Source organism: Neoarius graeffei, chromosome 13, assembly GCF_027579695.1.
Source record: "Neoarius graeffei isolate fNeoGra1 chromosome 13, fNeoGra1.pri, whole genome shotgun sequence".
Lineage (NCBI taxonomy): Eukaryota > Metazoa > Chordata > Actinopteri > Siluriformes > Ariidae > Neoarius > Neoarius graeffei.
Genome location: NC_083581.1, coordinates 21,725,545 through 21,743,214, shown reverse-complemented (window position 1 = coordinate 21,743,214; position 17,670 = coordinate 21,725,545). Strand labels below are relative to the sequence as shown.

The window sequence follows — 17,670 nt, the reverse complement described above, 5'->3', positions numbered from 1 at the left end:
AGTGCCTAATTTACAACTTCATATCCACAAAACTGAAGGATTTACATGTGGCTTCTGGTAATATGTGATGCTTATTTTGAGTTCATGCCTCCATATCTTCAAATTTTCAATTGAAATGCATATTAATAAGATCTAATAGAAACTTAGATAAGGCTCGATAGACAATTCTGATGAGAACTGTTTGAACCTACTGTGTGTGTGTGAGTAACTACCTCAAGCATGAAGTGAAGACCATGTCCTCCTTTAGTTAAAGCTCTGCGTGAGTGAATATGTGCATGTATGGGACCTGAGGAGCTGTGACCTTGAGCACAGAAACAAAATGCAATAAACAATAATCGTCAGATCATTCCTGAGGTCTAGAACAGTGAGCTGAGGAACGTGCGAAACATTTATTTGAGCCTACCTGAAGCAAGAAAGAGGAGGCAGCAGGGTGTCTCTGTAGGTTCAGGGTGAAAGGTAGAGATTAGACCCAAACACACGTGTTTGTCTTCAAAGATAAGAGCAGAATCTGATTCCTGCTAATTCTAATATCATTATGACATGCCTTTTGTTGAGGATTGCATTCTGTGAGGGATTTAATGCACTTTGATATGCTCCATTCAGTGCTACATTACCCGGATCTGTGCCAAAGAATCAAGACAAATCCTAAACATGCTGCCTAAGAGCAGAATACAGCAAAATTCACCACACATTTTGAACCACCATGACAGTTGAGCTGTAGAAGTGAACTACACAATGAAGTCTAGGTTCAGCTCACTGCTAATTAGGTGCTCAGTAATTTGACCTCTGTGCTGCACGTGACTTTTATAGTAATAGTTCTTTTGGCCATAGTATGTGTAAAAAAAATCCTCTGAGAATCACTGAGACTAAATGCTTTTATTAATATGTGTTTATCTGCCTACATTCCATATCATTAATGAGGAGAACACTGATTATAGATCACTGTGCTGAAGGATGACTGACACTATTGAGGCATTGTGGAGCAGTGCTGTGAGCATGGCTGTCTAATGAGAGAGAATGTGAAGGAAGAGTGTGCATGGGACTTTTTTCTTTAAAAGTCCAACCTGCTCTGGCTCACTCCCACAGACAGTTTAACCAATCCACTCATGTCCACAGACAGTTTAACCAATCCACCCACTCCCACACAGTTTAAATAATCCACCCACTCCCACAGACAGTTTAAATAATCCACCCACTCTCACAGACAGTTTAACCAATCCACTCATGCCCACAGTTTAACCAATCCAACCACTCCCACAGACAGTTTAACCAATCCGCTCACGCCCACAAACATTTTAACCAATCTGCTCGTGCCCACAGACAGTTTAACAAATCCACCCACTCTGACAGACAGTTTAACCAATCCGCTCATGTCCACAGAGAGTTTAACCAATCTGCCCACTCCCACAGACAGGTTAACCAATCTGCTCATGCCCACAGACATTTTAACCAATCCACTCATGCCCACAGACAGTTTAACCAATCTGCTCACATCCACAGACAGTTTAACCAATCTGCTCGTGCCCACAGACAGTTTAACCAATCCACCCACTCTGACAGACAGTTTAACCAATCCGCTCATGTCCACAGAGAGTTTAACCAATCTGCCCACTCCCACAGACAGGTTAACCAATCTGCTCATGCCCACAGACAGTTCAACCAATCCACTCATGCCCACAGACAGTTTAACCAATCTGCTCACATCCACAGACAGTTTAACCAATCTGCTCGTGCCCACAGACAGTTTAACCAATCCACCCACTCCCACAGCCAGTTTAACCAATCCACTCACGCCCACAAACAGTTTAACCAATCTGCTCGTGCCCACAGACAGTTTAACAAATCCACCCACTCCGACAGACAGTTTAACCAATCCGCTCATGTCCGCAAACAGTTTAACCAATCCGCTAATGCCCACAGACAGTTTAACCAATCTGCTAACGCCCACAGACAGTTTAACCAATCTGCTCATGCCCACAGACATTTTAACCAATCTGCTTGTGTCCACAGACAGTTTAACCAATCCACCCATTCCTACAGACAGTTTAACCAATCCAATCACACCCACAGACAGTTTAAACTATCCACTCATGCCCACAGACAGTTTAACCAATCTGCTCATGCCCGCAGACAGTTTAACCAATCTGCTCGTGTCCACAGACAGTTTAACCAATCCACCCACTCCCACAGACAGTTTAACCAATCTGCTCACATCCACAAGCAGTTTAACCAATCTGCCCACTCCCACAGACAGGTTAACCAATCTGCCCAAGCCCACAGACAATTTAACCAATCCGCTCATGCCCACAGACAGTTTAACCAATCCACCCATGAACAGTTGAACCAATCCACCCACAAACAGTTTCACCAGCCCGCTCTCTCCCACAGAGGGCTTAAACAGTCCACCCATGGACATTTTAAACAGTCTGATCACTCCCACAGACGGTTTAACCAGTCCACCCATGGACAGTTTAACCAATCCACCCATTCCTACAGACAGTTTAACCAGTCCACCCATGGACAGTTTAACCCATCCATCCACAAACAGTTTAACCAGTTCGTTTACTCCCACAGACAGTTGAACCAGTCCACCCATGGACAGTTTAACCCATCCATCCACAAACAGTTTAATCAGTCAGCTTACTCCTATGGACAGTTTAACCAATCCACCCACGGACAGTTTAACTGATCTGCCCAGTCCCACAAACAGTTTAACCAAATCACCCACTCCCACAGATAGTTTAACAAATCCATCTCCTCCCACAGACAGTTTAACCAATCCACCCACACCCACAGATAGTTTAACCAATCCACCCACAGACAGTTTAACCAATCCGCCCACATACAGTTTTAGCAGTCTGCTTACTCCCACAGACATTTTAACCAATCCACCCATGGACAGTTTAAACAATCCACACACTCCCACAGACAATTTAACCCGTCCACCCATTGATAGTTTAACCAATCCACCCATTCCAACAGACAGTTTAACTAATCCACTCATGGATAGTTGAACCAATCCACCCACAAACAGTTTCACCAGCCCGCTCTCTCCCACAGAGGGCTTAAACAGTCCACCCATGGACATTTTAAACAGTCTGATCACTCCCACAGACGGTTTAACCAGTCCACCCATGGACAGTTTAACCAATCCACCCATTCCTACAGACAGTTTAACCAGTCCACCCATGGACAGTTTAACCCATCCATCCACAGACAGTTTAACCAGTTCGTTTACTCCCACAGACAGTTTAACCAGTCCACCCATGGACAGTTAACCCATCCATCCACAAACAGTTTAATCAGTCAGCTTACTCCTATGGACAGTTTAACCAATCCACCCACGGACAGTTTAACCGATCTGCCCAGTCCCACAAACAGTTTAACCAAATCACCCACTCCCACAGATAGTTTAACAAATCCATCTCCTCCCACAGACAGTTTAACCAATCCACCCACACCCACAGATAGTTTAACCAATCCACCCACAGACAGTTTAACCAATCCGCCCACATACAGTTTTAGCAGTCTGCTTACTCCCACAGACATTTTAACCAATCCACCCATGGACAGTTTAAACAATCCACACACTCCCACAGACAATTTAACCCGTCCACCCATTGATAGTTTAACCAATCCACCCATTCCAACAGACAGTTTAACTAATCCACTCATGGATAGTTTAACCAATCCACCCATTCCCACAGACATTTTAACCAATCCACTCACTCTCAGAGACAGTTTAACCAATCCACCTGCTCCCACGGACAGTTTAACCAATCTGCCCACTCCCACAGACAGTTTAACCAATCTGCCCACTCCCACAGACAGTTTAACCAATCTTCCCAGTCCCACAAACAGTTTAACCAAATCACCCACTCCCACAAACAGTTTAACCAATCCACCCACAGACAGTTTAACCAGTCCACCCATGAACAGTTTAACCAATCCACCCATTCCCACAGACATTTTAACCAATCCACCCATGGACAGTATAACCAATCTGCTCACTCCCACAGACAGTTTAACCAGTCCACCCATGGACAGTTTAACCAATCCACTCACTCCCACAGACAGTTTAACCAGTCTACCCATAGACAGTTTAACCAATCCACACACTCCCCCAGACAGTTAAACCATTCCACCCATGGACAGTTTAACCAGTCCACCCACGGACATTTTAACCGATCTGCCCAGTCCCACAAACAGTTTAACTAAATCACCCACTCCCCCAGACAGTTAAACCATTCCACCCATGGACAGTTTAACCAATCCACCCATGGACAGTTTAACTAATCCACCCACGGACAGTTTAACCAATCAGCCCACTCCCACAGAGAGTTTAACCAATCTGCCCACTCCCACAAACAGTTTAACAAATCCACCCACTCCCACAGACAGTTTAACCAATCCACCCACTCCCATAGACAGTTTAACCAATCCACCCAAAGACAGTTTAACCAATCTGCCCTCGAACAGTTTAAGCAGTCCACTTACTCCCACAGACAGTTTAACCAATCCACCCATGGACAGTTTAACCAATCTGCCCACTCCCACATACAGTTTAACCAATCCACCCATGAAGAGTTTTACCAATCCACACACTCCGACAGACATTTTAACCAATCTACCCATTCCCACAAACAGTTTAACCAGTCCACCCATGGACAGTTTAACCAATCTGGTCACTCCCACAGACAATTTAACCAATCGGCACATGGACTGTTTAACCAATCTGCTCACTCCCACAGACAATTTAACCAATCCACCCATGGACTGTTTAACCAATCTACTCACTCCCACATACAGTTTGACCAATCCACCCACGAACAGATTAAGCAATCTGCTCACTCCCACATACAGTTTATCCAGTCCACTCATGGACAGTTAAACCAATCCACACACTCCCACAGGCAGTTTGTCTGTGGATTGGTTAATTGGTTAATCCAGTCACTCCCACAGACAATTTAACCCATCCACCCATTGATAGTTTAACCAATCCACCCATTTCCACAGACAGTTTAACCAGTCCACCCATGGACAGTTTCACCAATCCGCTCACTCCCACCGACAGTTTAGCCAATTCACCCATGAACCATTCCACTTACTTCCACAGAAAGTTTAACCAGTCCACCCATGCACAGTTTAACCAATCCATCCACTCCCATAGACAGTTTAACCAGTCCACCCATGGGCAGTTTGCAACAAAGCTGCTTTGCGACAATGTTTATTGTTAAAAGCACTATACAAATAAACTTGACAGTTTCACCAATCCGCTCACTCCCACCTACAGTTTAACCAATCCACCCACGAACAGTTTAAGCAGTCCTCTTACTCCCATAGACAGTTTAACCAATCCATCCACTCCCACAGACAGTTTAACCAGTCCACCCATGCATGGACAGTTTAACCAATCTGCTCACTCCCACATACAGTTTAACCAATCCACCCATGGACAGATTAACCAATCTGCCCACTCCCACAAACAGTTTAACCAATCCACCCATTGACAGTTTAACCAATCCACACACTCCCACAGACAGTGTAACCAATCCACCCATTCCCACATATAGTTTAACCAATCCACCCATGGACAGATTAACCAATCTGCCCACTTCTACAAACAGTTTAACCAATCCACCCATTGACAGTTTAACCAATTCACACACTCCCACAGACAGTTTAACCAATCCACCCATGGACAGTTTAACCAATCCACCCATTCCCACATATAGTTTAACCAATCCACCCATGGACAGATTAACCAATCCACACACTACCATATACAGTTTTACTAGTCCACCCATGGACAGTTTAACCAATCTGCCCAATCCCACATACAGTTTAACCAATCCACCAATGGACAATTTAACCAATCTGCTCACTCCCACAGACAGTTTAACCAGTCTACGCATGGACAGTTTAACCAATCTGTCCACTCCCACAGACAGTTTAACCAGTCCGCCCACACCCACAGACAGTTTAATCAATCCACTTATTCCCACAGACAGTTCATATCTATTGTTACATGATTGCCAGGCTGTTTCAGATCCTGCATTGTAGACAGACATGTCCCTGAAGCACTGGAGACAGGAGTTGAGAGAGATATTCATGTCACATGTAGTGCACGTTTAGCTTTGTAGTACCTCATGCATACCTCTACTGTAATGTCTGTGTGGTCGGTTTTCCAGCTAGATATAGAGAAACAGTAATTTGTGTTTATCTTTGAGTATAGATGAAAGGAAAAAAAAAACTGGCTGTGTCTGCAGTTATGTGTACATTTACCATTATGATTGTAGCTAAAGCTGTAAGCTCTCATAACTTAATTAAGTTTTTCAATCCAAACACAGACCAAGTAAAAGAGAAAAGAGAGAGGAGTTGACAGGAAAGATTGCTTGTCAGGGTGAGTGTAATCTGTGTCCACTTTACTTGTTATTCCTCCCAAGTGGGAGGTAAATGTTCTGTATATTTGAAGCTGATTCTCAGCTAGAATGGAGCGAGCAAGGCTGCCGCATGCTGCAATTGGATCCAATAGAGACAAAAGAAATTATAAATATCACTACTCTGCCATGACACCCCACACTAGCAAAGCCTCTCATTATCACCATCAGAGAATGTCAGGCAAGAAATAAAGACTAATGGACTAACCTCATCGACTAATTGTTTTATCAGTCACACGCTCACAAAAGAAGAACTTGCTTCAAGAACGATTAAACTTCTATTTTTAATGTAACAATAAATGAGAAGGGAGCACTTCCCCTGATCTGATAGTTTTTAAGCTGCTCAAATAGTTTGCTCATGTCTGTTTTTTTCATCATGTATATCCATTATTATTCTTGTTTTCTTTACCCAATGAAATCATTTGCTTAAATGCAACTGTTCAGAATGATAAAATTAACCCCAGAAATGAAGTCAATTTTGCTCAATTTCATAACAGTTTTCCAGCACTAAAAGGATTTCACTTTAGGTTCATGTCAATACACAGGCTGTAAATATGTAAAACAAAATTTGTTCTATTATTAAGACTCTTAATAACAGAAAGAAAAAAAGACTGAATGTGGACTAAATCAGCTTGAGTTTGATGACTACGGTATGGTTTTCACATGGAGTTTGAAATCTGTGCTTTAAATTATGGGCAGCGTTTCAGATGAATGACAGTGTGGCATTCCATCCTTTTATTCCCCCTTGCCCTATTCAAAACATACTTTTTCATATCCAAGCCATAATATGGCAAATATTTCATTTCCAGGGATTATGTACCTCAACATTACTGGCAGGATTCGTGTTGGCAAAGCACACTAACATTTAGCTTAGCCTAACCAACAGCAATGTGGAGATGCTAAAGCACCGATGAGCTGACGAAGCAAAGGCAATCAACAGGGTACTTGTGTGGTAGAGGCTGTTAACAGTAACATGTGGTTTGCTTTTCCTTACTGTTCATTAAGAAAAACAACAGTTATTTTCACACCATAATCACAGGCCACATGGATTGTGGAACGCAGTGGTTTCCTGTTGTTTCCATTCCATGTGTTCTCTTCAGAATTATTTTACAGAGATCCTCACAACCTTGTGTTTTCACAGCACTGGCTATAGTTTACTTGATATAGTTGATATAGTTTACTTCTTTGAACTTCTAATTCAAAATTTTGCTGCTGTGAATTTTGTTAAACTAGCTTATCTTTGAACTGGCTATGACATACATGAATTTGGATAGTAAGGATATTAAGGTAAAGGACAATAAATTATTCTTTGATGATTCTTGCTTTAAATAATTTTGCATCAATGTACATGTCTATACACTGATTTTTTTTTTTTAAATGACGATAACAATGACAAAATAACCCAAATCATAATGTTGAAACAAACAAACATATTTTGGCCAAAAAAAAAAGAGAGATTTTTCCCCACAATTATCAACCAATGGGATGGTAAAACATAAAAGCGTAAGATTGCAAGTATGCAATGTAATATGCTAGCTAGTTAGAAGTTAGCTAGCTCAGATTTAAAGATGGAGAAACCCTGACTTGCTTCTTCTCCTTTGAAAACAACTGGGAAAGTTTTGTATTTTATGAATTAGAAGCAAACACACAAAAAAAAAATCTGGAAGAGGCAAAGCTGGGATAAAATTTCCATCTCAAGTTGGAAGGAAAAAAAACAAATTACCAGGTCAACTGCAAATTTTGTTGCAAAACCTCATCTCATCTCATTATCTCTAGCCACTTTACCCTGTTCTACAGGGTCGCAGGCAAGCTGGAGCCTATCCCAGCTGACTACAGGCGAAAGGTGGGGTACACCCTGGACAAGTCACCAGGTCATCACAGGGCTGACACATACAGTGCATTTACATGCACATAGAGAAAATCGAATTTCTGCCGTTGCTCGACTGAAATCGAAGCTCTAAATGGCATGTAAACACCTTAGCTAGGCTGAAATTGAACCGAACTTGATTTCTCGCAATCGAGCTACACGACCTAGATTATGCGATTGTAGCCGAGCTACGTAGTGCATGTATACCCTATCGAGCTACGGAGTCGAGCCGCTTACTTCAGTGCTGCCCCTTCCGGAAGTGACGAGTGACGAGACCAAAAGCGGGAAAAACAACAGCCTCGGTCGGTATGACAACGAATCATGACAACGGCATGAATCTTTTCTTTTTGTGGCATTGTTTGCACTGTTAAAATTTAGCTCACTTACTGTATCACCAAATACATCTGTACAGCTGTTGCATAGCTGTGAATTGTGTACATAAACAAGTCATTGTATTTGTGTGTGTGTGTGTGTGTGTGTGTGTGTGTGTGTGTATATATATATATATATATATATATATATATATATATATATATATATATGTCCAACATCTGAAGAATGTCAATAAAAACAAAACAATTGAACTTTTTGTGTGTTTATTAAGACATAAGTTAAATTGTAAGCAAAAAATGGACTTTAGAAAAATATTATTGTACAAAATAAGTTGTCTTACAAAACAGTGGTCTGCGCCAGACAGTTTGTAGCCATACAGTCTGTTAGAGCAAGCCTAACAGCTTGAACACGGAACTGCCAGTGTTGCCAGATTGGGGGGTTTTAAGTGCATTTTGGCGGATTTGAACATGTTTTGGGCTGGAATACGTCAGCAGTATCTGGCAACACTATAGCTCTTCTTCATGACGACAACCGGAAGTGTACCAACACGATGGGGCGTGTAGCGCCACGTGTGGCTCGGGTGCACAATGCACCTTGCACAATAGCCCGATTTCACTTGTGCATGTAGGATTGGATTTCTCTGGCACCCCTGCTGGGACCCTTTGCTCGATTACCGACAGTAGCTCGATTTGGATGTGCATGTAAACATTCTGATAGACACAGACAACCATTCACACCTACGGTCAATTTAGAGTCACCAGTTAACCTAATCTGCATGTCTTTGGACTGTGGGGGAAACCGGAGCACCCAGAGGAAACCCACATGGACATGGGGAGAACATGCAAACCCTGCACAGAAAGGCCCTCGCCGGCCACGGGGCTTGAACCCAGACCTTCTTGCTGTGAGGCGACAGCGCTAACCACTATACCACCGTGCCACCCCCTGTTGCAAAATCTTTGTTGTTGAAAAGATGTTCTTTTGCTGGAGCCAAGGTACAATATTTTAGTTTGTGCTTTAAAATAAAATGGTCACACAGTAATAAAGAATAATCCATCACAGACAGAATCAAGATGCATCAATAATCATTTTAGAATCACTATAACTAACTCTGAATATACAGTAACTGTGTTTTGATCTCCATTACAGAAATTACAGCTGGCCTCTGTAGTGCCACTGCAGTCACAATCCTCTATAATGTTGCTCTAACTTGGAATTCCAATGTTAAAATAATGCTTTCGAACTCAGAAGCCTGACTGGCTCTAGTAAATGCACACTGTGTCATTTGCTGACAATGGCAACAAATTAAAGGGCAATGCAATTGCAGACATTTCAGCAGATGAGAAACTGATGACTCAGTGTATTTTTTTTACTAAATTTCAGACATATTGCTTTATTTTGATGATAGTTACTGTCATGTAGTTTAGCGCTGAACTGCTCGGGGATGTTACCTAGCTGGTGGCTCAGTAGCTTGGTCGAAGCACATGCTACCTTTCTCTTCCCAGATGGATGATTACTGTGGAATAAGGATGTGAAAATAAGGATTATGAAGACACTTGTTGAACAAATGCATATGAATATGTGTTAAGGATGTACAGCACTTCTGTTTGTGGCTGACATTTGTCAAGCTGCCAGCAACATAGCTGTGTAATTTTGCATGGCATCTATAGAAATAACTGTGGATCTCTAAGTCAGTGGGTGGAATTTTCATTTACATTTACAAGTGTTTCTGTGGTCACAGCAGTGAAGCTGATCAAGAAAGCTGCTACTTTCCCACTGGTGCAATGTGAGGTTGTGACTCATCGCCATGGCAAAATTCAATCCTGTCAACATGCTGGTTTTCTTAGCCCTCCCAGACAAATGTCGTCACTTGGGAACAATGCTCAGATTGCCCTGTTGTTGATGTAGGCTATGGGTTGATACGGCCATGATTTCCAGGTGCTAATATTGACATGTTAATCTCCCTTTATCTATCTATCTATCTATCTATCTATCTATCTATCTATCTATCTATCTATCTATCTATCTATTTACAGTGGTGCTTGAAAGTTTGTGAACCCTTTAGAATTTTCTATATTTCTGCATAAATATGACCTAAAACATCATCAGATTTTAACACAAGTCCTAAAAGTAGACAAAGAGAACTCAGTTAAACAAACGAGACAAAAATATTATACTTGGTCATTTATTTATTGAGGAAAATGATCCAATATTACATATCTGTGAGTGGCAAAAGTATGTGAACCTTTACTTTCAGTATCTGGTGTGACCCCCTTATGCAGCAATAACTGCAACTAAATGTTTCCAGTAACTGTTGATCAGTCCTGCACACCAGCTTGGAGGAATTTTAGCCCATTCCTCCGTACAGAACAGCTTCAACTTTGGGATGTTGGTGGGTTTCCTCACATGAACTGCTCGCTTCAGGCCCTTCCACATTTTGATTGGTTTAAGGTCAGGACTTTGACTTGGCCATTCCAAAACATTAGCCTTATTCTTCTTTAACCATTATTTGGTCGATCGACTTGTGTGCTTAGGGTTGTTGTCTTGCCGCATGACCCACCTTCTCTTGAGATTCAGTTCATGGACAGATGTCCTGACATATTCCTTTAGAATTCGCTGGTATAATTCAGAATTCATTGTTCCATCAATGACGGCAAGGCGTCCTGGCCCAGATGCAGCAAAACAGGCCCAAACCATGATACTACCACCACCATGTTTCACAGATGGGAAAAGGTTCTTATACTGGAATGCAGTCTTTTCTCTTCTCCAAACATAACGCTTCTCATTTAAACCAAAAAGTTCTATTTTGGTCTCATCCATCCACAAAACACTTTTCCAATAGCCTTCTGGCTTGTCCACGTGATCTTTAGCAAACTGCAGACGAGCAGCAATGTTCTTTTTTTTCATCCAGCCAGAGCAGGGCATACCTAACAACGTGTTTTCTTCCCCCCCCCCATCTGTCCCTCTGAGTTACATGTTGATCCTGGGATTGAGATGCTGGCCTCTTCTGCCCCTCGGACCTGCTTGATCCATCCTGGTGCCCTGTGTCTGGTCGGAGTTTTATCGCCCCACTCCTGTGAAGGACGGCCCCATGAGGACAGTTGAGGGTTATACCTGTTAAAACTGTTAATATTATAGTCAGGCTGTCTGTTGTTGCCCAAATGAGGATGGGTTCCCTTTTGAGTCTGGTTCCTCTCGAGGTTTCTTCCTCATGTCGTCTGAGGGAGTTTTTCCTTGCCACCGTCACCACAGGCTTGCTCATTGGGGATAGATTAGGGATAAAATTAGCTCATGTTTTAAGTCGTTCAAATTCTGTAAAGCTGCTTTGCGACAATGTTTATTGTTAAAAGCGCTGTACAAATAAACTTGATTTGATTTGATTTGATTCTTTTTGGAGAGCAGTGGCTTTCTCCTTGCAACCCTGCCATGCACACCATTGTTGTTCAATGTTCTCCTGATGGTGGACTCATGAACATTAGCCAATGTGAGAAAGGCCTTCAGTTGCTTAGAAGTTACCCTGGGGTCCTTTGTGAGGCTACGTTTACATTAGACCGTATCTGTCTTGTTTTCTTCGCGGATGCACTGTCCGTTTACATTAAACCGCCTGGAAACGCCGGGAAACGGGAATCCGCCAGCGTCCACGTATTCAATCCAGATCGTGCTCCGGTGCTGTGTAAACATTCAGAATACGCGGATATGCTGTGCTGAGCTCTAGCTGGCGTCTCATTGGACAACGTCACTGTGACATCCACCTTCCTGATTCGCTGGCGTTGGTCATGTGACGCGACTGCTGAAAAACGGCGCGGACTTCCGCCTTGTATCACCTTTCATTAAAGAGTATAAAAGTATGAAAATACTGCAAATACTGATGCAAATACTGCTCATTGTGTAGTTATGATTGTCTTTAGGCTTGCCATCCTTCCACTTGCAAGTGGTAAGTGATATGCGCTGGGATCACACACACAGTCCTGAATCACAGCTTGTTCACTTCACTCGCGTGCTCTGTGAGCTGCGCAAGGCCGGAGTGCGCACCCTCCAGAGGGCACTCGCTGTTCAGGGCGGAGTGATTTGGAGCGCAGGATGCCTGCGGAGCCAAGCGTATCCGTGTATTGGTATTGCTGTGTGCACGCAAATCGTGTATTGGTGTTGCTGTGTGCACACTAATCGTTTTAAAAACGTTAATCTGATGATCCGCTGATACGGTCTAATGTAAACATGGGCTGACCTTCCCGGTTATTACACGCCTTGCTCTTGAAGTGATCTTTGTTGGTCGACCACTCCTGGGGAGGGTAACAATGGTCTTGAATTTCCTCCATTTGTACACAATCTGCCTGACAGTCGATTAGTGGAGTCCAAACTCTTTAGAGATGGTTTTGTAACCTTTTCCAGCCTGATGAGCATCAACAACACTTTTTCTGAGGCCCTCAGAAATCTCCTTTGTTTGTGCCATGATACACTTCCACAAACATGTGTTGTGAAGATCAGACTTTGATTGATCTCTGTTCTTTAAATAAAACAGGGTGCCCACTCACACCTGATTGTCATCCCATTGATTGAAAACACCTGACTCTAATTTCACCTTCAAATTAACTGCTTATCCTAGAGGTTCATATACTTTTGCCACTCATAGATATATAATATTGGATCATTTTCCACAATAAATAAATGACCAAGTATAATATTTTTGTTTCATTTTTTAACTGGGTTCTCTTTATCTACTTTTAGGTCTTGTGTGAAAATCTGATGATGTTTTAGGTCATATTTATGCAGAAATATAGAAAATTCTCAAGGATTCCCAAACTTTCAAGCACCACTCTATCTATCTATCTATCTATCTATCTATCTATCTATCTATCTATCTATCTATCTATCTATCTATCTATCTATCTATTTGATTCAAAGCAGAAATAATCACCTCAGACAATAAGATACTGACAAGCACATCAGCTGTCTCTTTTTAGTTCTGACGCAATGAAAACTCGTTCCTATCAGGCATTAAAAGTAATTAACATAACATTTTCAACAAAGAACCTTACATTTCTGATGGCTTTGCTGTTCCAACATCGGCATGGTTAAGCTCTACAGTTTCCAACTTTCTTTCCCTTCTTGAACACAGCTACTGCTGTTACATATACAATTAGAGAAGTTCTCTTTCTTCCATAGAGACAGCAAGCAGCAGAAGGGAGAGAGCAAGAGATGCACAAAGAGAGAGAGAGAGGATTATGAGAGGGCTGAATTGTGAGAACAGTAGTTGGTGAAAATGGGAGTGGTACTGCTTGTGCTTAAAGGGAAAAAGGGGTTCTGGGTTAGATTAAAGTACTGCCTCAGTAGGTCTCTAATAACTGCTCCAGAGGGATGTGTTTTTGCACCTCCAGCACGTCCAAACTGTAACAAAGAAATTGTGTGAAGGGCAGGCCCAGGCCCAGGCCTGGCTTTATAACCCCTTTTATAGCCATGCTAATGCTCTGCTCTTGGGAGCAAGACATCTCATCCCATGCTTCCTTATTTGCTGAAAAGGACCAATCGGTTTCTCAGGTTGATAAGGGCACCCTAGAGGCCTGTGAAATTACAGGTAGTACAGCAGTGAAGCTGAAGGTTGAATCTTGAGTTAGGAGCAAGGACAGGCCTGGGTAATATCAGAAATACTTGTCTGAAACACATCAGGCAAGCATATACTGTCAGCTGTTTAGCATATAAAAGGACATCAGGACATCTGCAGTATATAGTCTTTTCTTTTTAAAATGGAACTCGAAGTAATAATGTCATCTAATCTTCCACTGATTGCCATTCTGTCACTTTATTTCTGTATTTTAATTACATATACTGGGCTGCTAAGCTGAGTTTTCAGAAGCACATACTTGATTTTCAGAGGCGCAGCCATTGTCTCCATTTGCTGCCCTCTTATGTCGCTCGCCTGTGATAATATATGCAGAGCAGCCAGGGACAAATAACAAAGAATACAAATGTGGTGAATGTGGCTGGATGACAGCGCTGGTATCTCTAATGGTGGCCTGATTCGTTTAGGAATGATTACTCTGCTGCCAGTGATTAATTCCCCCAGGCTTTGATTGTGTCAGATGTAGAGGTAAAAAAGAGGGGAGGAAAAAAAACACAGGAGCAAAATTGGAAAGTATAATTAATAGATTCAGATCCTGTTAAACAGCCCTCTTAAAGAGCAGAGAGTAAAGAAGGGTACATGGAACTGGCACCCAATTTGTTCACACTTTGTTTCAGTAATAAGATTCAGGCCTCCCTGTGTGGTGGATGAGATAATTAACTCCCCAAGATACACTTGAGAAAGGGGCCTCCCTTTTGATTTATTGTATAAAGTAGGCAGATCTCTGAAGATCTTTTTCAAAGGCTGTTGCAAAAATTCCATACTGTGCTTGTTCATTCTCTCTCTCTCTCTCTCTCTTCCTGTGTCTGTCTGTCCGTCTGTCTCTTTGTCAAAGCAATTAGGGCCAGATGGAAATAAAAGACACTTGTGAATTAAATGAATGGGCATCAGTGATATTTGCTAGAAATTAAAATTATGGAAATGTGGAACCCTTAATTTCAATACTTGTCATGAATGCATAATGCAAAAATGTTAAAATGCATTCATAGCAGTATTGCTTATTAACAGTAAGTCATTTGGTGTATGTCTTTAAAAATAAACCATTTCATAAGTGGCTTGGTCATCATCCATTCTGCTAGTGAAACACTGATTTGAGAAAAAAAAATGCAAGCTTTAGTTAAGCTCTTTACTTAGTGTATGAGTTGGTGGCATGACATCAGGTCATGCTAATTTCCGTCGCTATAAAGCCTTCCGTCATTGTACTTTCCTACACAACAGCTCCTTTGGAATGTGTAGATAAAGCTTTCCGGCCATTGTCTGTACGAATGATTGAAAGGCAACTCAGAGTCAGTAAGCTTGGTGAATTATCAGTATTTTCCATTGACATTTGTCTCTTTCCATTTAAATTACATGTGAGTCAGGATGGCCTTAGTCTTACTCATTTCCCGTTTGTCTCTTTCTGTCTTTTTCAGAAACATGTGAAGACAGTGAAAGAGAAAAACGATCCAGTTTAACCATTAGGACTCTTACAGAAATTCCTGATACCCTGCCCGATATCTAGTTTTATTTCCTCCTTGTCGTCCTTTGGGATCATGGAGGGCCAGCAAGATTCACAAAGGACTTTACAAATAAACTCTTGTAGTTCTCTAATGCTGCCCATGTGTGTCTGGGTGCTGGTGCTAACCCTTGCTACAACATGCAGTGGACAGACTTTTACCACATTTCACCCTGAGAAGCGAGAATGGTCTTTCAATCATCTGACGGTCCATCAGACAACAGGGGCACTTTATATTGGTGCTGTTAACCGTGTCTACAAGCTGTCTGGCAACCTCACTCTCCTGGTCTCCCATGACACTGGCCCAGAAGATGACAACAAGGCCTGCTACCCCCCTCTTATAGTCCAGCCTTGTTCTGAACCACTGGTCTCTACCAACAATGTCAACAAGCTTCTCCTTATTGATTACTCGCAGAACAGGCTGCTGGCTTGTGGGAGCCTCTATCAGGGTGTATGCAAGCTACTTCGGCTGGATGATCTCTTCATACTGGTAGAACCCTCACACAAGAAAGAGCATTATCTCTCTAGTGTCAATCAGACAGGCACTATGTATGGAGTTATTGTGCCTTCGCAGGGCAAAGATGGCACGCTTTTCATTGGCACTGCAGTAGATGGGAAGCAAGACTACTTCCCAACCATCTCAAGCCGCAAACTTCCTCGTGACCCAGAGTCCTCAGCCATGCTCGACTACGAACTGCACACTGATTTTGTCTCATCACTCATTAAGATTCCTTCAGACACCTTAGCACTGGTCTCCCACTTTGACATATACTACATCTATGGCTTTGCCAGTGGCAATTTTGTGTACTTTTTGACTGTACAGCCAGAGACGCCTGAAAATGGCATGGCCTCCAGTGGGTCCTCAAATGATCTCTTCTACATTTCACGCATTGTCCGTCTGTGTAAAGATGACCACAAGTTCCACTCCTATGTCTCACTGCCTATTGGCTGCATGCGCAATGGTGTAGAGTACCGACTCCTGCAGGCAGCCTACTTAGCCAAACCAGGAAGAGTGCTTGCCACCGGACTCAACATCAGTGCCACAGATGATGTCCTCTTTGCCGTCTTTTCTAAAGGCCAGAAACAGTACCACCACCCCCCTGATGATTCAGCCCTTTGCGTCTTCACCATCAAGGACATCAATGCCCGCATTAAGGAGCGCCTGCAGTCCTGCTACCAAGGAGAAGGCAACCTGGAGTTGAGTTGGCTGCTTGGGAAAGATGTGCAGTGCACCAAGGCGGTAAGGAATATGTTACTATAATGCCATCATGTTATTTTATGTAAGAAGCCTAAAATAGTAATCATAATAATACAAGAAGTGTTTTTCAGCAAAAGCTCAGAAAGATCAACTGGCACTTTGATTGTTTGATTCCTTTTTGAGGATTGTATTAGGGCCTTAATCTTTAATTTTAAGTAATGTTTATGAAATTATTTCTCATCAATCACACTTTACGGTAAGTAGCGGTACTCACTTAAAACACCTCACCAATGACACCAAACAATCATAACAGTTGACACACAGACACAACAGGGCTTCAATAAAACCCCCAATCCTATCAGATTCTTTCTATCATGTAAATCGCTTATCAAGTTAAGTTTTCTTTAGTTGTAATTAAAAAATAATTAGTTTATAGCTGTGATAGGACAAGTATTCCCATTCAAATCTACAACTTAGAATCAAATTTTTTTCTTTGCAAGCATTAAAGCAGGAATGGTTTCTTATACTGCAATACAAATACACCAATCATTTCTAGTCAGAGAGAGAGAGAGAGAGAGAGAGAGAGACTGAGAGTGAGAGAAAACAAGCTGTGTCCAAATACCCCAGAGCAGTACTCTGGTATATCCCTGCATAGTATCTTTTAAATTCAGTTAAGAAATAAAGCCTCAGGAGGCTGATGTCCTCTGTGTCTCTGTTCCTCAG

The 17,670-nt window shown here is 42.2% G+C and overlaps 1 protein-coding gene across 3 annotated transcripts in view; it reads left to right on the top strand.

Moving 5' to 3' along the window:
• Positions 1-17,670, top strand: part of plxna2 (plexin A2) — a 530,875-nt gene that overhangs the window by 34,768 nt on the left and 478,437 nt on the right. For all 3 annotated transcript variants that reach the window (XM_060937347.1, XM_060937348.1, XM_060937349.1), the window contains exon 2: positions 15,667-16,989. In XM_060937347.1, coding sequence (XP_060793330.1) covers positions 15,787-16,989 — 1,203 coding nt within the window. In that variant the 5' untranslated portion in view covers positions 15,667-15,786. The remainder of the gene's footprint in view (positions 1-15,666; positions 16,990-17,670) is intronic.